Source organism: Mustelus asterias, chromosome 22 (genome assembly GCF_964213995.1).
Source record: "Mustelus asterias chromosome 22, sMusAst1.hap1.1, whole genome shotgun sequence".
Lineage (NCBI taxonomy): Eukaryota > Metazoa > Chordata > Chondrichthyes > Carcharhiniformes > Triakidae > Mustelus > Mustelus asterias.
In genome coordinates this window covers 53,324,131-53,348,656 of record NC_135822.1, presented here as the reverse complement: position 1 = coordinate 53,348,656, position 24,526 = coordinate 53,324,131, and the positions used below count along the sequence as shown (strand labels likewise).

Genomic DNA, 24,526 nt, shown 5'->3' with positions numbered 1-24,526 from the left:
AGAGAGAGAGAGACAGAGAAAGTGAGAGAATGTTTTTGAATCCTGAATTGTGGGTTGAGGAATGGACCTCACAATCAGAGCAATCAGAGGCCAGCGATTGGGGGGCTGGCAGCAGGGGTGTCAGTGGGCATGCGCCAATCCTCACACTAACAGATCGGGGTATGCAGTGGCCCACTCAGCGCTATACTGCCAGCCTCTCCAGCAGCCCCTTCTCCTACTGACCAGAGTGAATCACACTGAGGCACTCTGTGATACTCAGAGTGTCCGAGATTCATTCTGGTAAGTATGCCCAAACAAAGGGTGGGAAATACTCCCGTTTTCACATCCGTACGGCACTGAGTTTTGTTTTCGGAGAATCCCAGCCATAGTGTTACAGGCATAGCCAGGGTGTAGAGAAAGATCAACTTAATGCAAGGTAGGTCCATTCAAAAGTCTGACAGCAGCAGGGAAGAAGCTGTTCTTGAGTCAGTTGGGACGTGACCTCAGATTTTTGTATCTTTTTCTCGATGGAAGAAGGTGGAAGAGAGAATGTCTGGGGTACGCGGGGTCCTTGATTATGCTGGCTGCTTTTCCCGAGGCAGTGGGAAGTGTAGACAGAGTCAATGGATGGGAGGCTGGTTTGAGTGATGGACTGGGCTACGTTCACAACCCTTTGAGTTTCTTGTGGTCTTGGTCAGAGCAGGAGCCAGACCAAGCTGTGATACATAGAATCATAGAATCGACAGTGCAGAATGAGGTCATTTTGAATATCGAGTCTTCACGGGCAACAATCCCACCCAGGCCCTATCCCCGTAACCCCATATATTTACCCTCCTGATCCCCCTGACACTAAGTGATAATTTAGCTTGGTGAATTAATCTAACCCGCACATCTCTGGAGTGTGGGAGAAAACCAGAGCACCCGGAGGAAACCCATGCAGACACAGGGAGAACGTGCAGACTCCGCACAGAGTGACCCGAGGCCGGCATTGAACGCGCTGTGAGGCAGCAGTGCTAACCACTGTGCCACCATGTGGCCCCATCCGGAAAGGATGCTTTCTATGGGGCGTCCGTGAAGGTTGGTGAGAGTCGTAGTGGACATGCCAAATTTCCCAACCTGCCTCTCTCACTTTCTACCTCTATCTCTCTCTTCACCGCCCCCCCCACCCCTCCTCCGCTCCATCCCTCTCTCCGCACATGCATACCATCAATGACTGCCGCCACCGCACCTCCACCCCCCCACTGATCCCTTTACCTTGTGTGGTGTCTCCCTTGGCCAACATGGTCAGCATGGGGTTCAGGGTGCCAATGAAGAGGTAGTGTCGGAGTTGCAAGATGGAGATCCAGAGCAGGTGGGTAAGGAAGAGCTTGGACAGGATGCAGCTCCGGAACGATTGGACCTTCTCCTCATTCCCTTCGGAGCCTGTGGTGGAGGGAGGGAGGAGAACAGGTTAAAGGTTAATCAGCAAAGGGGGAGGAAGCCCCGACACTGGGAGATCATTCTCATGATGTGGAGATGCCGGCGTTGGACTGGGGTAAACACAGTAAGAAGTTTAACAACACCAGGTTAAAGTCCAACAGGTTTATTTGGTAGCAAAAGCCACACAAGCTTTCGAAGCTCTAAGCCCCTTCTTCAGGTGAGTGGGAATTCTGTTCACAAACAGAGCTTATAAAGACACAGACTCAATTTACATGAATAATGGTTGGAATGCGAATACTTACAACTAATCAGGGTATTGAAAGAAATGTCAGAGGTAATAGTGGATGCGTTAGTGATTATTTATCAAAACTCGTTGCATTCTGGGGTAGTGCCGGTTGATTGGAAAACGGCTAATGTTACGCCGCTGTTTAAAAAAGGAAGGAGACAAAAGGCGGGTAACTATAGGCCGGTCAGCTTAACGTCTGTAGTAGGGAAAATGCTGGAATCCATTATTAAAGAGGAGATAGCAGGGCATCTGGATAGAAATGGTTCGATCAATCAGACGCTGCATGGATTCATGAGGGGAAAGTCGTGCTTGACGAACATGTTGGATTTTTATGAAGATGTGACTAGGGCGGTTGATGGAGGAGAACCGGTGGATGCGGTGTTTTTGGATTTCCAAAAGGCATTTGATAAGGTGCCCCATAAAAGGCTGCTGAAGAAGATTAGGGCACACGGAGTTGGGGGTAGTGTGTTAAAGTGGATTGGGGACTGGCTATCCGACAGGAAGCAAAGAGTCGGAATAAATGGGTGTTTTTCCGGTTGGAGGAAGGTAACTAGTGGCGTGCCGCAGGGATCGGTACTCGGGCCGCAACTGTTTACCATTTATATAGATGATCTGGAGGAGGGGACGGAGTGTAGGGTAACGAAGTTTGCAGATGACACAAAGATAAGTGGAAAAGTGAATCGTGTGGAGGACGGAGAAGATCTGCAGAGAGTTTTGGACAGGCTGAGTGAGTGGGCGAGGATATGGCAAATGGAGTATAACGTTGATAAATGCGAGGTTATACACTTTGGAGGAAATAATAACAAATGGGATTACTATCTCAATGGAAACAAATTAAAACATGCTACCGTGCAAAGGGACCTGGGGGTCCTTGTGCATGAGACGCAAAAGCCCAGTCTGCAGGTACAACAGGTGATCAAGAAGGCAAATGGGATGTTGGCCTATATCGCGAGGGGGATAGAATATAAAAGCAGGGATGTCTTGATGCACCTGTACAGGGCATTGGTGAGGCCGCAGCTGGAATACTGTGTGCAGTATTGGTCCCCTTATATGAGGAAGGATATATTGGCATTGGAGGGAGTGCAGAGAAGGTTCACCAGGTTGATACCGGAGATGAGGGGTTTGGATTATGAGGAGAGGCTGAGGAGATTGGGTTTGTACTCGTTGGAGTTTAGAAGGATGAGGGGGGATCTTATGGAGACTTATAAGATAATGCGGGGGCTGGATAGGGTGGAGGCGGAGAGATTCTTTCCACTTAGTAAGGAAGTTAAAACTAGAGGACACAGCCTCAAAATAAAGGGGGGTCGGTTTAAGACAGAGTTGAGGAGGAACTTCTTCTCCCAGAGGGTGGTGAATCTCTGGAATTCTCTGCCCACTGAGGTGGTGGAGGCTACCTCGCTGAATATGTTTAAAGCGCGGATGGACGGATTCCTGAGCGGTAAGGGAATTAAGGGTTATGGGGATCAGGCGGGTAAGTGGTACTGATCCACGTCAGATCAGCCATGATCTTATTGAATGGCGGGGCAGGCTCGAGGGGCTAGATGGCCTACTCCTGCTCCTATTTCTTATGTTCTTATGTTCTTATGTTCTAATCCAGTCTTTAAGAAACAAAACAATGGGAGTGGAGAGAGCATCAAGACAGGCTAAAAAGATGTGTATTGTCTCCAGACAAGACAGCCAGTGAAACTCTGCAGGTCCACGCAACTGTGGGAGTTACAAATAGTGTGACATGAACCCAATATCCCGGTTGAGGCCGTCCTCGTGTGTGCGGAACTTGGCTATCAGTTTCTGCTCAGCGACTCTGCGCTGTCGTGTGTCGCGAAGGCCGCCTTGGAGAACGCTTACCCGAATATCAGAGGCCGAATGCCCGTGACCGCTGAAGTGCTCCCCAACAGGAAGAGAACAGTCTTGCCTGGTGATTGTCGAGCGGTGTTCATTCATCCGTTGTCGCAGCGTCTGCATAGTTTCCCCAATGTACCATGCCTCGGGACATCCTTTCTTGCAGCGTATCAGGTAGACAACGTTGGCCGAGTTGCAAGAGTATGTACCGTGTACCTGGTGGATGGTGTTCTCACGTGAGATGATGGCATCTGTGTCGATGATCCGGCACGTCTTGCAGAGGTTGCTGTGGCAGGGTTGTGTGGTGTCTTGGTCACTGTTCTCCTGAAGGCTGGGTAGTTTGCTGCGGACAATGGTCTGTTTGAGGTTGTACCGTCCTTAATGGAGATGCGCGTGTCCAAGGATGCAACCGATTCCATAGACTACTCTCCGGAATCGGTTGCATTCTTGGACACGCGCATCTCCATTAAGGACGGTCACCTCAGCACCTCACTGTACCGCAAGCCCACGGATAACCTCACGATGCTCCACTTCTCCAGCTTCCACCCTAAACACGTTAAAGAAGCCATCCCCTACGGACAAGCCCTCCGTATACACAGGATCTGCTCGGATGAGGAGGATCGCAACAGACACCTGCAGACGCTGAAAGATGCCCTCATAAGAACAGGATATGGCGCTAGACTCATTGATCAACAGTTCCAACGCGCCACAGCGAAAAACCGCACCGACCTCCACAGAAGACAAACACGGGACACAGTGGACAGAGTACCCTTCGTTGTCCAGTACTTCCCCGGAGCGGAGAAGCTACGGCATCTCCTCCGGAGCCTTCAACATGTCATTGATGAAGACGAACATCTCGCCAAGGCCATCCCCACACCCCCACTTCTTGCCTTCAAACAACCGCACAACCTCAAACAGACCATTGTCCGCAGCAAACTACCCAGCCTTCAGGAGAACAGTGACCAAGACACCACACAACCCTGCCACAGCAACCTCTGCAAGACGTGCCGGATCATCGACACAGATGCCATCATCTCACGTGAGAACACCATCCACCAGGTACACGGTACATACTCTTGCAACTCGGCCAACGTTGTCTACCTGATACGCTGCAAGAAAGGATGTCCCGAGGCATGGTACATTGGGGAAACTATGCAGACGCTGCGACAACGGATGAATGAACACCGCTCGACAATCACCAGGCAAGACTGTTCTCTTCCTGTTGGGGAGCACTTCAGCGGTCACGGGCATTCGGCCTCTGATATTCGGGTAAGCGTTCTCCAAGGCGGCCTTCGCGACACACGACAGCGCAGAGTCGCTGAGCAGAAACTGATAGCCAAGTTCCGCACACACGAGGACGGCCTCAACCGGGATATTGGGTTCATGTCACACTATTTGTAACTCCCACAGTTGCGTGGACCTGCAGAGTTTCACTGGCTGTCTTGTCTGGAGACAATACACATCTTTTTAGCCTGTCTTGATGCTCTCTCCACTCCCATTGTTTTGTTTCTTAAAGACTGGATTAGTTGTAAGTATTCGCATTCCAACCATTATTCATGTAAATTGAGTCTGTGTCTTTATAAGCTCTGTTTGTGAACAGAATTCCCACTCACCTGAAGAAGGGGCTTAGAGCTTCGAAAGCTTGTGTGGCTTTTGCTACCAAATAAACCTGTTGGACTTTAACCTGCTGTTGTTAAACTTCTTACTAGATCATTCTCAACCAGAGCCATCCATATGAGGAATCCTTGGACAATGTACAATACAGGAGGGCGTTGGGGAGAGTTACAGAACAAAGAGATCTCGGGATACAGGTTCATAGCTCCTTGAAAGTGGCATCACAGGTGGACAGAGTGGGGAAGAAGGCATTTGGCATGCTTGGTTTCATTGGGTAGAACATTGAAACATAGGAACATCGAAGATAGGAGCAGGAGGAGGCCATTCAGCCCTTTGAGCCTGCTCCGCCATTCACCACCATCATGGCTGATCATCCAACTCAATAGCCTAATCCTGCTTTCTCCCCACAACCTTTGACCCCATTCGCCCCAAGTGCTCTATCCAGCCGCCTCTTGAATACATTCAATGTTTTGGCATCAACTACTTCCTGTGGGAATGAATTCCACAGGCTCACCACTCTTTGGGTGAAGAAATGTCTCCTCACCTCCATCGTAAATGGTCTACCCCGAATCCTCAGACTGTGACCCCTGGTTCTGGACTCCCCCACCATCGGGAACATCCTCCCTGCATCTACCCTGTCTAGTCCTGTTAGAATTTTATAAGTCTCTGTGAGATCCTCCCTCATTCGTCTGAACTCCAGTGAAAACAATCCTAACCTAGTCAATCTCTCCTCACACATCAGTCCCTCCATCCCCGGAATCAGCCTGGTAAACCTTCGCTGCGCTCCCTCGAGAGCAAGAACATCCTTCCTCAGAAAAGGAGACCAAAACTGCACACAATACTCTAGGTGTGGCCTCACCAAGGCCCTGTATAATTGTAACAACACATCCCTGCTCCTGTACTCGAAACCTCTCGCAATGAAGGCCAACATACCATTTGCCTTCTTTACCACCTGCTGCACCTGCATGCTCACCTTCAGTGACTGGACACAAGGACACCCAGGTCCCGCTGCACACTCCCCTCTCCCAATTTACACCCATTCAGGTAGTAAATTGAATACAGGAGTTGGGACGTCTTGTTTAAGTTGTACAAGACATTAGTAAGGCCACACTTGGAATACTGTGTACAGTTCTGGTCACCCCATTATAGAAAGGATATTATTAAATTATAAAGAGTGCAGAAAAGATTTACTAGGATGCTACCGGGACTTGATGGTTTGAGTTATAAGGAGAGGTTGGATAGACTGGGACTTCTTTCTCTGGAGCGTAGGAGGCTGAGGGGTGAACTTATAGAGGTCTATAAAATAATGAGGGGCATTGATCAGCTAGTCAATATCTTTTCCCAAAGGTAGGGGAGTCTAAAACCAGAGGGTATAGGTTTAAGGTGAGAGGGGAGAGATACAAAAGTGTCCAGAGGGGCAATTGTTTCACACAGAGGGTGGTGAGTGTCTGGAACGAGCTGCCAGAGGCAGTAGTAGAGGCGGGTACAATTTTGTCTTTTAAAAAGCGGTTAGACAGTTACATGGGTAAGATGGATATCGAGGGATATGGGCCAAAGTTGGCCCAAAATATCGAGGAATATGGGAGGGAATTTGCGACTAGCTTAGTGGATAAAAAGAAAGGGCGGCATGGACAAGTTGGGCCGAAGAGCCTGTTTCTATGCTGTAAACATCTATGACTCATTCAGCCCATTAAGCCTTTATCTCGCTCATCCCATCCTGCAAATTTCTGTCAATAATTTTCTCCTTTTAGTGTAGTCAAGAAGGCATACGACATGCTTGCCTTCATCGGCCGGGGCACTGAGTTTAAAAATTGGCAAGTCATGTTGCAGCTTTATAGAACCTTAGTTAGGCCACACTTGGAAGATAGTGTTCAATTCTGGTCGCCACACTACCAGAAGGATGTGGAGGCTTTGGAGAGGGTACAGAAAAGATTTACCAGGATGTTGCCTGGTATGGGGGGCATTAGCTATGAGGCGAGGTTGGAGAAACTTGGTTTGTTCTCACTGGAACGACGGAGGTTGAGGGGCGACCTGATAGAAGTCTACAAGATGATGAGGGGCATGGACAGAGTGGATAGTCAGAAGCTTTTTCCCAGGGTGGAAGAGTCAATTACTAGGGGGGCACAGGTTTAAGGTGCGAGGGGCAAGGTTTAAAGGAGATGTACGAGGCAGATTTTTTACATGGAGGGTGGTGGGTGCCTGGAACTCGCTGCCGGGGGAGGTAGTGGAAGCAGATACGGTAGTGACTTTTAAGAGGCGTCTCGACAAATACATGAATAGGATGGGAATAGAGGGATATGGTCCCGAAAGGGTAGCGGATTTTAGTTAAGTCGGACAGCTGTAATTTTCTTTGTTCTTTGCATTTTCCCAGTTTATGGGGTTACTATGGAAACTGCTTCTGTCGCTCTGAACATAAGAACTAGGAACAGCAGGAGGCCATTCAGCCTCTCCAGCCTGCTGCACCATTCAATATGGTGATGGCTGCTCTCAACTTGGCCTCATCCCCACCTTCCTTGGGCGGCACGGTAACACAGCGGTTAGCACTGCTGCCTCACAGCACCAGGGATCTGGGTTCGATCCCCAGCCTCGGGTCACTGTCTGTGTGGAGTTTGCACATTCTCCCCGTGTCTGCGTGGGTTTCCTCCGGGTGCTCCGGTTTCCTCCCACAGTCCAAATGATGTGCAGGTTAGGTGGATTGGCCATGCTAAATTGCCCTTTAGTGTCCAAAGATGTGCAGGTTAGGTGGATTGGCCATGCTAAATTGCTCCTTAGTGTCCAAAGATGTGTAGGTTAGGCTTTTTAAAAAATGTATTAGCGTCACAAGAAGTGAAGTTACTGTGAAAGTCCCCTCGTCGCCACTCTCCCGTGCCTGTTTGGATACATTGAGGGAGAATTTAATGTGGCCAATGCACCCTAACCAGCACGTCTTTCAGACTATGGGAGGAAACCGGAGCACCTGGAGGAAACCCATGCAGACAAGGGGAGAACGTGCAGACTCCACACAGACAGTGACCCAAGCCGGGAATCGAACCTGGGTCCCTGGCGCTGTGAGGCAGCAGTGCTAACCACTGTGCCACCGTGTTGCCCTGGTAGACAAGGTTGTAAAGGAGGCATATGGAATGCTCTCCTTCATTGGCAGAGATATAGAATATAAAATTAGGGATACAATTTTTGAACTGTATAAAATACTGGTCAGGCCACAATTGGGAGTATTGTGTGCAGTTCTGGTCACCATATCACAGGAAGGATGTCATTTCTCTGGAGAGGGAGTGTAGAGGTGGTTCACAAGAATGTTGCCAGGGATGGATTAGTGTAGCTACAAGGAGGGATTGGAGAGGTTGGGATTGTTTTCCTTGGAACAAAGAAAGCTGAGGTGTGACTTGATAGAGATGTATAAAATTACAAGAGGAAGAGATAGAGTGGGCAGGATAAAATAGTTTCCCTTGGTGGATAATTCTAGAACCAGGGGACACAGATTCAAGATAACTGGTAGTCAGTGTAGAGGGGACATGAGGAAGAACTTTGTACGCAGAGGGTGGTGGAGGCAGAGACTCTAAACTCTTTTAAACAGTACCCGGATCTGCACCGTAAGCGCTGAAGTTACAGGGCCAGGGGCTGGGTGCAGGAAGGTGGGATTAGAAAGGGCACCTGGGTGTCCATGGGTTGGCCTGGACAAGATGGGCCAAATGGCCTCCGTCTGTGCTGCTAACGTTCCTGTGGTTATTCAGAGAATCATAGAATCCCTCCAGTGCACAAGGATGCAATTCGGCCTATCGAGTCTGCACCGACCACAATCCAATTTAGCATGGCCAATCCATCTAACCTGCACGTCTTTGGACACTAAGGGGCAATTTAGCATGGCCAATCCATCTAACCTGCACAGCTTTGGACACTAAGGGGCAATTTAGCATGGCCAATCCACCTAACCTGCACGTCTTTGGACACTAAGGGGCAATTTAGCATGGCCAATCCACCTAACCTGCACATCTTTGGACACTAAGGGGCAATTTAGCATGGCCAATCCCTCTAACCTGCACATCTTTGGACACTAAGGGGCAATTTAGCATGGCCAATCCACCTAACCTGCATGTCTTTGGACATTAAGGGGCAATTTAGCATGGCCAATCCACCTAACTGGCACATCTTTGGACACTAAGGGGCAATTTAGCATGGCCAATCCACCTAACCTGCACGTCTTTGGACACTAAGGGGCAATTTAACATGGGCAATCCACCTAACCTGCACATCTTTGGACACTAAGGGGCAATTTAGCATGGCCAATCCACCAAACCTGCACATCTTTGGACACGAAGGGGCAATTTAGCATGGCCAATCCACCAAACCCGCACATCTTTGGACACTAAGGGGCAATTTAGCATGGTCAATCCACCAAACCTGCAGATCTTTGGACACTAAGGGGCAATTTAGCATGGCCAATCCCCCTAACCTGCACATCTTTGGACACAAAGGGGCAATTTAGCATGGCCAATCCCCCTAACCTACACATCTTTGGAGACTAAGAGGCAATTTAGCATGGCCAATCTGCCTAACCCGTTCATCTTTCGGACTGTGGGAGGAAACCGGAGCACCTGGGGGAAACCCACGCAGACACAGGGATAACGTGCGGTCTCCACACAGAAGAGACTCAGGGCTGGAATTGAAACCGGGTCCCTGGCACTGAGGCATAAGCGCTAACCATTGTGCCACCATGCCGCCCCGCATGTCTAGGGAGTGGGAGGGTAGTTGAAGATGGTCAGGAGAGCGAACATCAAGGAAAGCGGAGAGGGAGGGAATGTAAGGGGAAATGGAGGGTAAGCAGAGTTGGAGGAACCACAACAGGTGAGGGAAGAAGGGAGAAAAGAGGAGGGGAGTTGGGAGGAGTAATGAGTTATTTCCGAGGGAGGCTCAGTGAGGAAGAATGTTTCCAAACCTGTTGGCAATTGCGGGTTCAGACTATCCAGCGAGCTCATGTCGTCCCGTACCACCCACTTCCACCGTTTCTTCTCCATTCCTCTCTCCAACGTGCTCTCCGCCTCTCCTTCTCGTAGCGCTTTGACCTGCTTCCCCGGTTGTTCCTTCGTCCGGTACGACGCTCCTAATCCTGGCTTGCTGCATGTGACCCTGTCCCGCCCAGACAAGAAAATAGACAATCAGAATAGACGATTGCATGAAACCAACTTCTTTCTTTCATTCATTCATTGGACATGGGCGTCGCTGGCTGGGCCAGCATTTATTGCCCATCCCTAGTTGCCCAAGGGCAGTTGAGAGTCAACCACATTGCTGTGGCTCTGGAATCACATGTAGGCCAGACCGGGTAAGGACGGCAGATTTCTAAAGGATATTAGTGAACCAGATGGGTTTTTTCGACAATCGACAATGGTTTCACAGATTCTTAATCCCAAATTTTGTTATTGAATTCAAATTCCACCAGCTGCCGTGGCGGGATTCGAACCTGGGTCCCCAGAACATTAGCTGAGTTTCTGGATTAATTAGTCTAGCGATAATGCCACAATTGGGATCAGCGATACTCAAAATGCAAATAAAATACTTTCGATGGGTTAAAAAGTATGCCATGGCACTCATGTGAGTCTTTCTCCAAGCAATCATTGGCGATTGTAATGACTTTAATGAGGCAATTGAGGTGGGCCTGTTAGAATGTGAGCTCCCTGATTAAGGACCAAATTGGTGGGCCAGTCAGGAAGCTTCTTGCTTTGTATTTAACCAGGAGTGTCAGTTCCTCTGGGACTCCGAGCGTAGACCGAAAGCATTCTGTATGCTGTTGTCAGACTTGTAAATAAAAGGATTTCGGTGAAGGGGCTTCTGCCTCTGAGGACTTATTATAGCTGCTAACCCCTCCTGACAATTTAGCATGGCCAATCCACCGAGCCCGCACATCTTTGGAATGTGGGAGGAAACTGGAGCGCCCGGTGGAAACCCACACAGACACGGGGAGAACGTGCGAACGCCACACAGACAGTGACCCGAGGCCAGAATTGATCCTACTGGTGTGAGGCAGCAGTACCAACCACTGTGCCACCGTGCTGCCCAAAAGTCAATCAAACATTGAAAGGGCTACTCGGATTTGAATTGAGGACATTTTGAACTGCAGCCAAATGCTCTGCCACTGGGCTATACCTTTCAAGTATGATCACTACGCTATTAATCCATAAACTCAGTTAACGGTCTGGGGACCCGGGTTCGAATCCCGCCACGGCAGATGGTGGAATTTGAATTCAATAAAAATCTGGAATTAAGAATCTACTGATGGCCATGAAGCCATTGTCGATTGTCGGAAAAACCCATCTGGTTCACTAATGTCCTTTATATCTATATAATATATATGTATATATATATATACAGCGATATCCCGTCATCGAAACCTGGACCGCCAAAACCATAAGGAATAGGGACTGGGGTAGGCCATTTGGCCCCTGTGGCCCACTCTGCCATTCAATACGGTTATGACTGATCAAGCATTCCTCATGTCCACTGTTCTGCCCTTTCCCCGTGACCCTTGATTAACTTCCTGATCCAAAATCTATCTATCTGAGCCTAAAATATACACAAGGACTTTGCTCCCACAGCTCTCTGGAATTCCAAAGACTCACAACCCTCTGATAGAAGAAATTCTTCCTATCTTAGCCATAAATTGGTGCCCCTTTACTCTGAGACTTTTCCCTCTGGTTCGAGACTCTCCCAAGAAGGGAAACAACCTCTCAGCATTTACCTTGTCAAGCCCCTTAAGAATCCTGTATGTTTCAATGAGATCACCTCTCGTTCTTGTAAATTTCGATGAGTGGATTCCCACCCTCTCCTCATATCCCTTTGCTTCATCCCTCCATTCCGGGGATCATCCTAGTGAACCTTCTCTGACATGCTCCCAATGAAGTATCTTTCCTTAAATAAGGAGACCAAAACTGCTGTCAATATTCCAGATGTGGTCTCACCAGCATCTTATACAGTTGTAGCAAAACTTCCCTTCCCCTATACTCGAAACCCCTTGAAATAAGGGCCAACCTTTCATTAGCCTTCCTAATTGTGTACAGTATTCATAGAACGACAACAAAGAACAACAAAGAAAATTACAGCACAGGAACAGGCCCTTCGGCCCTCCAAGCCTGCAGCGACCATGCTGCCCGTCTGAACTAAAACACCCCAACCTACTAGGAACCATATCCCTCTATTCTCATCCTATTCATGTATTTGTCCCTTAAAATTCTGCTTCCACTACCTCGCCCGGCAGCGAGTTCCAGGTACCCACTTCCTACGTGCAAGAAAACCTGCCTCGTACATCTCTTTTAAACCTTGCCCCTCGCACCTTAAACCTGTGTCCCCTAGTAATTGACTTTTCCACCCTGGGTGAAAGCTTCTGACTATCCACTCTGTCCATGCCCCTCATAATCTTGTAGACTTCTATCAGGTCGCCCCTCAGCCTCTGTCATTCCAGTGAGAACAAACCAAGTTTCTCCAACCTCTCCTCATAGCTAATGCCCTCCATACCAGGCAACATCCTGGTAAATCTTTTCTGTACCCTCTCCAAAGCCTCCACATCCTTCTGGTAGTGTGGCGACCAGAATTGAACACTATATTCCAAGTGTGGCCTAACTAAGGTTCTATAAAGCTGCCAAATGACTTGGCAATTGTGAAACTCAGTGACCCAGCTGATGAAGGCAAGCATGCCGTATGCCTTCTTGACTACCTTCTCCACCTGCGTTGCCACTTTCAGTGACCTGCGTACCTGTACACCCAGATTAACTAATTCCTGCATATCTGTCCTACCATATATAAAATGCAAAAAAGCTTAGGATTCCAGCCTTGAACTCTCTGTATGTTAACTGCAATCAGATACATAAACACTCCAGTCCCTCAATTGATTCCAGGCTGTGACTGACTCCCAGATAGATATCTCTCGCTATATATGAATTACCTGAACCCCCTCGGTCATATCCAGCTTTTTAACTCACTTCCACTTTTTTTTAATCACTCCACATATAAACCACACCAAACCCTCGATTAGCTAACAGCCTGGAGATGTCTAGATAACAGATCATTCCTGCACTGTTGATGCAAGTGTATAAACACTCATAAATCTTGCAATCAGAATTATAACCTGTAATAAGTCCCAGCTATCTATTAATCTAATGAAAAAACACCTCCAGTGTGCTCAGCACTGCTGCCTCACAGCGCCAGCGACCCAGGTTCGATTCCCGGCTTGGGTCACTGTCTGTGCAGAGTTTGCACATTCTCCCTGTGTCTGCTTGGGTTTCCTCCGGGTGCTCTGGTTTCCTCCCACAGTCCAAAGATGTGCAGGTTAAGTGGATTGGCCATGCTAAATTGCCCCTTAGTGTCCCAAGATGTGCAGGTTAGGTGGATTGGCCATGCTAAATTGCCCCTTAGTGTCCCAGGATGTACAGGTTAAGTGGATTGGCCATGCTAAATTGCCCCTTAGTGTCCATTGATGTGTAGGTTAGGTGCATTGGCCATGCTAAATTGCCCCTTAGTGTCCCAGGATGTACAGGTTAAGTGGATTGGCCATGCTAAATTGCCCCTTAGTGTCCCAGGATGTACAGGTTAAGTGGATTGGCCATGCTAAATTGCCCCTTAGTGTCCATTGATGTGTAGGTTAGGTGGATTGGCCATGCTAAATTGCCCCTTAGTGTCCAAAGATGTGCGGGTTAGGTGGATTGGCCATGCTAAATTGCCCCTTAGTGTCCAAAGATGTGCGGGTTAGGTGGATTGGCCATGCTAAATTGCCCCTTAGTGTCCAAAGATGTGCGGGTTAGGTGGATTGGCCATGCTAAATTGCCCCTTAGTGTCCAAAGATGTGCGGGTTAGGTGGATTGGCCATGCTAAATTGCCCCTTAGTGTCCAAAGATGTGCAGGTTAGGTGGATTGGCCATGCTAAATTGCCCCTTAGTGTCCCAAGATGTGCAGGTTAGGTGGATTGGCCATGCTAAATTGCTCCTTAGTGTCCCAGGATGTACAGGTTAAGTGGATTGGCCATGCTAAATTACCCCTTAGTGTCCATTGATGTGTAGGTTAGGTGGATTGGCCATGCTAAATTGCCCCTTAGTGTCCCAGGATGTACAGGTTAAGTGGATTGGCCATGCTAAATTGCCCCTTAGTGTCCATTGATGTGTAGGTTAGGTGGATTGGCCATGCTAAATTGCCCCTTAGTGTCCAAAGATGTGCGGGTTAGGTGGATTGGCCATGCTAAATTGCCCCTTAGTGTCCAAAGATGTGCGGGTTCGGTGGATTGGCCATGCTAAATTGCCCCTTAGTGTCCAAAGATGTGCGGGTTAGGTGGATTGGCCATGCTAAATTGCCCCTTAGTGTCCAAAGATGTACAGGTTCGGTGGATTGCCCCTTCGTGTCAGGCGGCCTAGCAGGTTAAATGTGTGAGATTGCGGGAATAGGGCCTGGATGGGATTGTTGTCAGTACAGACTCGATGGGCTGAATGGCCTCCTCCTGCACTGTAGGGTTTCTGTGATTCTATGATTCACCACATGCACGCACACACAAACATACAGCATGTGTACACGCGGACGCACGTGCACTTACCTCATGCACACACCACGTGATCACACAGACATGCACATACCTCACACATACAAATGTCTGTCACACATGTGCGCTGACAGATACATGCATGCACACACCTCTCACATGTGTTCACACAGACACACACATGGAACACCTACATGTACAGACACACACATACACAACACACAGACATACACCTCATACAACACACACCATGCATACATATACACATATGCAACATGCACAAGAGCAGACACTGACACCACACACAAGCATTCACACATAGACACACACACACCACAGACATATACGTACACACGCAACACGCAAAACACACACAGGCACACATAGACACCACCTGTCCAGATGTCTCGGTGTCCAGATCACCAACAACCTGTTCTGGTCCCCCCACGCCGCTGCCATAGCTAAGAAAGCCCACCAACACCTCCACTTTCTCAGGAGACTAAGGACATTTGGCATGTCCGCGACGAATCTCACCAACTTTTACAGATGCACCATAGAAAGCATTCTTTCTGGTTGTGTCACAGCTTGGTCTGGCTCCTGCTCTGCCCAAGACCGCAAGGAACTACAAACATGAATGTAGCCCAATCCAACACTCAAACCAGCCTCCCGTCCATCGACTCCGTCTACACTTCCCGCTGCCTCGGGAGAAGCAGCCGGCATAATCAAGGACCCCACACACCCCCGACATTCTCTCTTCCACCTTCTTCCATCGAGAAAAAGAAGCAAAAGTCTGAGGTCACGCGCCAACCGACTCAAGAACAGCTTCTTCCCTGCTGCCATTAGACTTTTGAATGGACCTAACTTGTATTAAGTTGATCTTTCTCTACACCCTAGCTGTGACTGTAACACTACATTCTGCACCCACTCCTTTCCTTCTCTATGAACGGTATGCTTCGGCTGTATAGTGCGCAAGAAACAATACTTTTCACTGTATCCCAGTACATGTGACAATAATAAATCAAATCAAACACACACACACACACATACACACGCACAGACACTTATACACAAACACACACACATACACACACTCTCACACACATACACATTAACAGACATACACACAGACACATACAGACACACACTGACATACACACACTGACACACACAGACACACACACACACACACAGACACACAGACACTCTCACACAGAAACAGACACACACTCACACAGACACACACTCACACAGACACACACTCACACAGACACACACTCACACAGACACACACTTACACAGACACACACTTACACAGACACACACACACACACAGACGCACAGACACACATACACAACACATACACACTCCCACTCACAACATATGCACATACTGACACACACACTGACACACAGACATAAACTAACACACATGCACAGACACACACACTCACACTCTCATCCATAAAACCCCTAATAATTTTCTGTCTATAATTCATTAAGTATCCGTTATCCAGACATATTGAAATTGCACAAATCCTGGGATTCACTTCTAATATCCATCAATCTCTCGACAGATCAGTATTTGAAACATTAGCGTCCGTTATTGTGTTGATAATATCTCAATGGCCGATGTTAGACTGTAATTCAGCCCAGGGATTCCTATGCTGTAAATAACCACCCGAACCCCTCATTACGATAACTGTGACACGCTGCCGGGCAACTGTTGATTTAATAACAGTCTGGAATGAACATTTGGGTGTTTGTCATGCCATATATAAAGAAACCAAACTTGTGGATTGCCAGGTGTCTGTAACTCCAATTACTGACACCCAACTATTTGGTTAGATTCCACTCTGGACCTCCCTGTGGCATCCATTGACTAGACTTCAATCGACAATTGGCTCTTGGGTATCTAAGAAGCGATGTCGAGATGAAGTCGCCATCGTCCCAGATGGCCAATGGCTGTTCTCCCCTTTGAGGGGGAGACCTGGCTGTGGGGATTTAACCTGAGGATCACCACACCTCAGGTGAGAGGCAAGGTTGAGAAGGCAAGGGCATAAGAGGAGCGACTGAGGACTCTGGGTCTGTACTCGATGGAGTTCAGAAGAATGATGGGGGGAATCTCATTGAAACTTACAGAATACGGAAAGGCCTGGATAGAGTGGACGTGGGGATGATGTTTCCATTAGTCGGAGAGTAATGGGCCTCAGAGTAAAGGGACGACCCTTGGGAACTGAGATGAGGAGGATTTTCTTCAGCCAGAGGCTTTGTTGAATCTGTGAAATTCATTGTCAAAGATTTGAACGGTATGTGGATTAGCGATGCTAAATTGCCACTTAGGGTCCAAAGGTGTGTAGGTTAGGTGGATTAGCGATGCTAAATTGCCACTTAGGGTCCAAAGATGTGTAGGTTAGGTGGATTGGCCATGCTAAATTGCCCCTTAGTGTCCAAAGATGTGTAGGTTAGGTGGATTGGCCATGCTAAATTGCCCCTTAGGGTCCAAAGAAGTGTAGGTTAGGTGGATTGGCCATGCTAAATTGCCCCTTAGTGTCCAAAGATGTGTAGGTTAGGTGGATTGGCCATGCTAAATTGCCCCTTAGGGTCCAAAGATGTGTAGGTTAGGTGGATTGGCCATGCTAAATTGCCCCTTAGTGTCCAAAGATGTATAGGTTAGGTGGATTGGCCATGCTAAATTGCCCTTTTGGGTCCAAAGATGTGTAGGTTAGGTGGATTGGCCATGCTAAATTGCCCCTTAGTCTCTAAAGATGTACAGGTTAGGTGGATTGGCCATGCTAAATTGCCCCTTAGTGTCCCAGGATGTACAGGTTAAGTGGATTGGCCATGCTAAATTGCCCCTTAGTGTCCCAGGATGTACAGGTTAAGTGGATTGGCCATGCTTAATTGCCCTTTAGTGTCCATTGATGTGTAGGTTAGGTGGATTGGCCATGCTAAATTGCCCCTTAGTGTCCAAAGATGTGCGGGTTAGGTGGATTGGCCATGCTAAATTGCCCCTTCGTGTCTAAAGATGTGCAGGTTATGAAAATTTGTGGAGTAAATATCTGTGTTACGATGCTCTGTCGGTGGAGCGGCGCAGATTCGATGGGCCAAATGGCCTCCTTCTGCACTGTCAGGTTTTATGAACTCATTTCTGGGTATCAGTTGTTCCATAAATAAAGCTTCCAAATCCTCCATTCAATCCAGGCTCTAACTCGCCTTTCCGACTCTCCCTGCCAGGGACAGCTGGATTTCACTGCGGGCTGTAAACCATACCTTGGTGTGTCCTTACCCGTAGGTGTAGCCCTTCGGTAGAGGGAAGGGGATGTGTTTCCGGGGGAGCAGGAAGAAGGTGCGGAGAATGTGAACGATGCTGAGGGAGCTGATGAACAGGAAGATCGACTTGATGGAGAAACCAGCCTCATACAGAACCTACAGGGCGGAGGGCATTGAGGGGGAAAGAGACCAGAGATAGCCATTAAACACACAGCTCACCTGAACCCAGCACCACATCATCCTCTCTCTCTCTCTCCCTTTCTCTCAACACTCACTTTTCGATTTTTCACTTTGTCTCCAATCTCTATCCATCGCACCTCACCCTCGCATGCTTTCATCCTCCATCTCTCCCTCCTGTCTCCTCCCCCAATTTATCTTTCTCCCTAACTCTCTCCCCTTCCACCTCTCTCCCCACTCCCTCTCTCTCCATCCATCCCTCAATCTCTCTTCCTCAACATCTCACTCACTCTCTCTTCATTCAAGGCATTGTCTCTCATTTTGCGCCCTTTATCTCTCTCTCTTTCTCTCCCTCTATCTCTCTCCCCCGTTCTCCGTCTCCATCTCTCTACTCTCTCACTCCCTCTCTCTCCCTCCTCTCTCTCTGCCTCCCTTTCCCTCTCCCTCTCACTCCCTCTCCGTCTCTCTCCCTTTCCCTCTCTCCGTGTGTCTCTCTCTCGCTCCCTCTCTCTCACTTTGTCTCTCTCCCTCCTCCTCTTTCTCTCTGCCTCTCTCTCTCACTACCTCCCTCCCTCCTTTGCCCTCTCTCCTCTCCATCCTCCATCCCCATCTCCCTCTCTCCCCCTCTCTCTCTCCCTCTATTTCACTCTCTCCCCTCCCCCCTCTCTCTCCGTCCCTCTCTCCCACTCTCTCAGTCTCTGCCTCCCTTCCTCTCTCTCTCTCCATCACTCTCTCCATCCCCATCTCCCTCTTTCCCTCGCTCTCTCTCTCCCTCCCCCTCTCTCCCTCTATCTCTCACCATCACCCTCACTCTCTCTTTCCACCTGCCCCCACACTTACCCCTGTCCTTCCCCAGCCCGTACATTGTCTCCACTCCAATGCTCTCCTGTCTCCCTCAGAGAGAGAGAGGGAGTGACGGGGGAGGGAGGGTGTTTCACCGAAGGGGTGCAGTGGGCAGGGGGACAGTCACTGGATTGCACGCCAATCTTTCACCCTGTGAGATGCCCTCAGCCACTCTGGGAGGGTTTTAAGAGAGAGAGAGACCGTTTGGACCTTTGATTCCCCTGACTTGAGGAGGCCGCTTACTATCGACAATTCTCACCTTCACCAGGAGAAATGCAGAGGAGGAGGACGCGAAGGCTCCATTGTACAATGTGATCACTGTGGACCTTCTGTTGCCGAATAGATTACCGACCTGCAGACACAGAGAATACAGTCAGTGGGGGTGAGGGGAGGCTGAGCTGCAGACACAGTGAATACAGTCAGTGGGGGTGAATGGAGGCTGAGCTGCAGACACAGTGAATACAGTCAGTGGGGGTGAGGGGAGGCTGAGCTGCAGACACAGTGAATACAGTCAGTGGGGGTGAGGGGAGGCTGAGCTGCAGACACAGTGAATACAGTCAGTGGGGGTGAGGGGAGGCTGAGCTGCAGACACAATGAATACAGTCAGTGGGGGTGAGGGGAGGCTGAGCTGCAGACACAGTGAATACAGTCAGTGGGGGTTACTGAGGGCTGAGCTGAAGCCACAGGGAATACAGTCAGTGGGGGTGAGGGGAGGCTGAGCTGCAGACATGGTGAATACAGTCAGTGGGGGTGAGTGAGGGCTGAGCTGAAGACACAGTGAATACAGTCAGTGGGGGTTAGTGAGGGCTGAGCTGCAGACACAGTGAATACAGTCAGGAGACCCGGTCTGGCCTACATGTGACTCCAGAGCCACAGCAATGTGGTTGACCCTCAGCTGCCCTCAGTAACTATGGATGGGCAATAAATTCTGGAGGTCGGCGATGCACAAATATCACAAATGAATAAAAAGAAACATACACTCACTCACACTGACACACTCACTCACACACAGTCGCACACACTGACACACTCACATTCACACTCACTCACACTCACACACACTCACACTCACAGTCACACTGACACTCACACTGACACACACACTGACACACTCACACTGACACACACACTCTCACTGACACACTCACACTCACACTGACACACACACTCCCCACACTCACACACTCACACACACTGACACACTCACATTGACACTCACACTGACACACACACACTGACACACACACACTCACACACTCACACACTCACTCACACTGACACACTCACACTGACACACACTCACTCACACTCACACTGACACTGACACACACTCACTCACACTCACACTGACTCACACACACTCACTCACACTCACACCAACACTGACACACACTCACTCACACTCACACTGACACACACTCACTCACACTCACACACACACACTGACACACTCACACACTCACTCACACTGACACACTCACACTGACACACTCACACACACACACACTCACTCTCACACACACACACTCACACTGACACACACTCACTCACACTCACACCCACACTGACACACACTCACTCACACTCACACTGACTCACACACACACACTCACTCACACTCACACCAACACTGACACACACACACTCACACTGACACACTCACACACTCACACACTCGCTCACACTCACACTCACTCACACTGACTCACACACACTCACTCACACCAACACTGACACACACTCACTCACACTCACACTGACACACACTCACTCACACTCACACACTCACACTGACACACACTCACTCACACTCACACCCACACTGACACACACTCACTCACACTCACACTCACTCACACACACTCACTCACACTCACACCAACACTGACACACACTCACTCACACTCACACTGACACACACTCACTCACACTCACACACACTGACACACTCACACACTCACTCACACTGACACACTCACACTGACACACTCACACTCACACACACACACACTCACTCTCACACACACTCACTCTCACTGACACACACTCACTCACACTCACACCGACACACACTCACTCACACTCACACTGACTCACACACACACACTCACTCACACTCACACCAACACTGACACACACTCACTCACACTCACACTGACACACTCACACACTCGCTCACACTCACACTCACTCACACTGACTCACACACACTCACTCACACTCACACCAACACTGACACACACTCACTCACACTCACACACTCACACTGACACACACTCACTCACACTGACACACTCACACTGACACACTCACACTGACACACTAACACTCGCACTGACACACTCACACTGACACACTCACACACACACACACACACTCACACTCACACTGACACACTCACACTGACACACTCACACTGACACACTCACGCTGACACACACTCACTCACACTGACACATGCTCACTCACACTCACTTACACTGACACACTCACACTGACACACTCACACACTCACTCACACACACTCACTCACACACACTCACTCACACTGACACACACTCACTCACACTCACACTGACACACACACTGACACACTCACACACTCACTCACACTGACACACACACACACTGACACACACTCACTCGCACTGACACACACTCACTCACAGTCACACTCACTTACTCACAACATTCATTCCTGACAGTGCAGCACTCCATCAGTACAGACCCTCTGACAGTGCGGCACTCCCTCAGTACTGACCCTCTGACAGTGCAGCGCTCCCTCAGTACTGACCCTCTGACAGTGCGGCACTCCCTCAGTACTGACCTTCTGACGGTGCAGCACTCGCTCAGTACTGACCCTCTGACAGTGCAGCACTCCCTCAGTGTTGACCCTCTGACAGTGCGGCACTCCCTCAGTACTGACCCTCTGACAGTGCAGCACTCCCTCAGCACTGACCCTCTGACAGTGCGGCACTCCCTCAGTACTGACCCTCTTACAGTGCGGCACTCCCTCAGTACTGACCCTCTTACAGTGCGGCACTCCCTCAGTACTGACCCTCTGACAGTGCGGCACTCCCTCAGTACTGACTCTCTTACAGTGCGGCACTCCCTCAGTACTGACCCTCTGACAGTGCGGCACTCCCTCAGCACTGACCCTCTGACAGTGTGGCACTCCCTCAGTACTGACCCTCTGACAGTGTGGCACTCCCTCAGCACTGACCCTCTGACAGTGTGGCACTCCCTCAGTACTGACCCTCTGACAGTGTGGCACTCCCTCAGTACTGACCCTCTGACAGTGCGGCACTCCCTGAGTACTGACCCTCTAACAGTGCAGCACTCCCTCAGTACTGACCCTCTGACAGTGCGGCACTCCCTCAGTACTGACCCTCTGACAGTGCAGCACTCCCTCAGTACTGACCCCCTGACAGTGCGGCACTCCCTCAGTACTGACCCTCTGACAGTGTGGCACTCCCTCAGTACTGACCCTCTGACAGTGCGGCACTCCCTCAGTACTGACCCTCTGACAGTGCGGCACTCCCTCAGTACTGACCCTCTGACAGTGCGGCACTCCCTCAGTACTGACCCTCTGACATTACCTGCATGTTTGTGATGTAGAAGGTTCCCCCTCCCACTGCGAGTAGGGAGGCTGCGGGGAACATGAGCACGGATGTCGCTGTGGTGGAGAAAAAGAGAGAGAGAGAGAGCGTTAGGAAGTTACCAGAATTTGAGGAATGATATTCGGATTGTCAGCATTCATGCTCATGTGAGAATCAAGATGGCCGACTTCTCTATGATATCCTCCTTGTCAGAGACAACAACACACTGGCCAAGTCACAGTTAGAACCATCGAAAGGTCACAGCACAGAAGGAGGCTATTCAGCCCATCTAGTCTGTGCCAGCCCAGGTCTCCATTTCTAATCCCACCTTCCTGCACCTGACCAGACCTTTCACCGCTTATGGTGCAGACCCAGATACTTCTAAGCGAATGAAGTTTGGACGGTCACTGCTGTGACACTGGTTCAGTTCAAAGGTCAGAGGTAACATCGACAGAGACGGGCTTAGGGGCAAGGTGGGTGTCAAAGGTCAGTGGATTGGATTTGGTGAAGGTTGGGGAGGTGGAGGTAGGTAGGAGCACGGGGAGCATGCATTGCAGCACTCTCTCAGTACTGATCCTCTGACAGTGCGGCACTCCCTCAGTACTGACCCTCTGACAGTGCGGCACTCCCTCAGTACTGACCCTCTGACAGTGCGGCACTCCCTCAGTACTGACCCTCTGACAGTGCGGCACTCCCTCAGTATTGACCCTCTGACAGTGCGGCACTCCCTCAGTACTGACCCTCTGACAGTGCGGCACTCCCTTAGTACTGACCCTCAGAAATTAGCCTGACCAATCCACCTAACCTTCACATCTTTGGACACTAAGGGGCAATTTATCATGGCCAATCCACCTAACCTGCACATCTTGGGACACATAAGAGACAGTTTAGCATGGCCAATCCACCTAACCCACACATCATTGGAATGTGGGAGGTAACCAGAGCACCCGGAGAAAACCCACGCACACACGGGGGGAATGTGCAGACTCCACACAGACAGTGCCCCGAGCCGGGAATCAAACCCGGGACCCTGGCGCCGTGTGGCAGCTGTGCTAACCACTGTGCCACCGTGTCATCCTTAAAGTTAAAAGAGGCTTGAATTTGTGTGATGCTTTCGCTGTAACTATCAACGTGACCCCTGTCAGGAACATCCAAGATTCAGGATTTAAATCGCAGTTCCGATTGCTTCCCAATGCAGCGCGATTTCCCGGAGGGAGTTAGTGCCTCCGGACAATTATCCTGAAAAATCCTGAGCTGTGAAGTTCCAAGAGGGATTCGCAGCCGCACCTTTGGGGTAATCTCCCCATCAGATCTGACGTAGGGGAGGTTGGAATTTACAAAGCCTTTCCCATCCCGTTTGGGGAGACGGTGGATGGGAGCTATACTCACCGGCGGTGGAGAAGGCTATCATTAGTGTCGCTGTGGTGTACATGGATCTGAGGAGAACAAAAATATATCAACAATCAGAATTCCTCGTCAAATCTCATGGCACTCGGTGTCCACATTCTCACTTCCCTACCCCCTGCCCCATCACTCCATCCCGCGCAGGTACAGCAGGCAGTAAAGAAGACAAGCGCAAGTTGGCCTTCATAGCGAGATGATTTGAGGATAGGAATAGGGATGTTTTGCGGCATTTGATTTGATTTATTATTGTCACATGTATTGGGATACAGTGAAAAGTATTGTTTGATTTATTATTGTCACATGTACTGGGATACAGTGAAAAGTATTGTTTGATTTATTATTGTCACATGTATTGGGATACAGTGAAAAGTATTGTTTGATTTATTATTGTCACATGTATTGGGATACAGTGAAAAGTATTGTTTGATTTATTATTGTCACATGTACTGGGATACAGTGAAAAGTATTGTTTGATTTATTATTGTCACATGTATTGGGATACAGTGAAAAGTATTGTTTGATTTATTATTGTCACATGTATTGGGATACAGTGAAAAGTATTGTTTGATTTATTATTGTCACATGTAT

General features: G+C 49.2%; 1 protein-coding gene across 1 annotated transcript in view; it reads right to left on the bottom strand.

Moving 5' to 3' along the window:
• The window catches only part of LOC144510048 (equilibrative nucleobase transporter 1-like), a 34,600-nt gene extending 10,633 nt beyond the window's left edge, over window positions 1–23,967 (bottom strand). Inside the window, exons 1-6 of the mRNA XM_078239264.1 lie at window positions 23,924–23,967; window positions 22,535–22,611; window positions 19,195–19,287; window positions 17,932–18,071; window positions 10,068–10,258; window positions 1,234–1,401 (exon numbers count right to left, since the gene is read on the bottom strand). Of these exons, the coding sequence (XP_078095390.1) occupies window positions 1,234–1,401; window positions 10,068–10,258; window positions 17,932–18,071; window positions 19,195–19,287; window positions 22,535–22,611; window positions 23,924–23,966 (712 nt within the window). The 5' untranslated portion in view covers window position 23,967. The remainder of the gene's footprint in view (window positions 1–1,233; window positions 1,402–10,067; window positions 10,259–17,931; window positions 18,072–19,194; window positions 19,288–22,534; window positions 22,612–23,923) is intronic.
• Window positions 23,968–24,526: the final 559 nt, after the last annotated feature.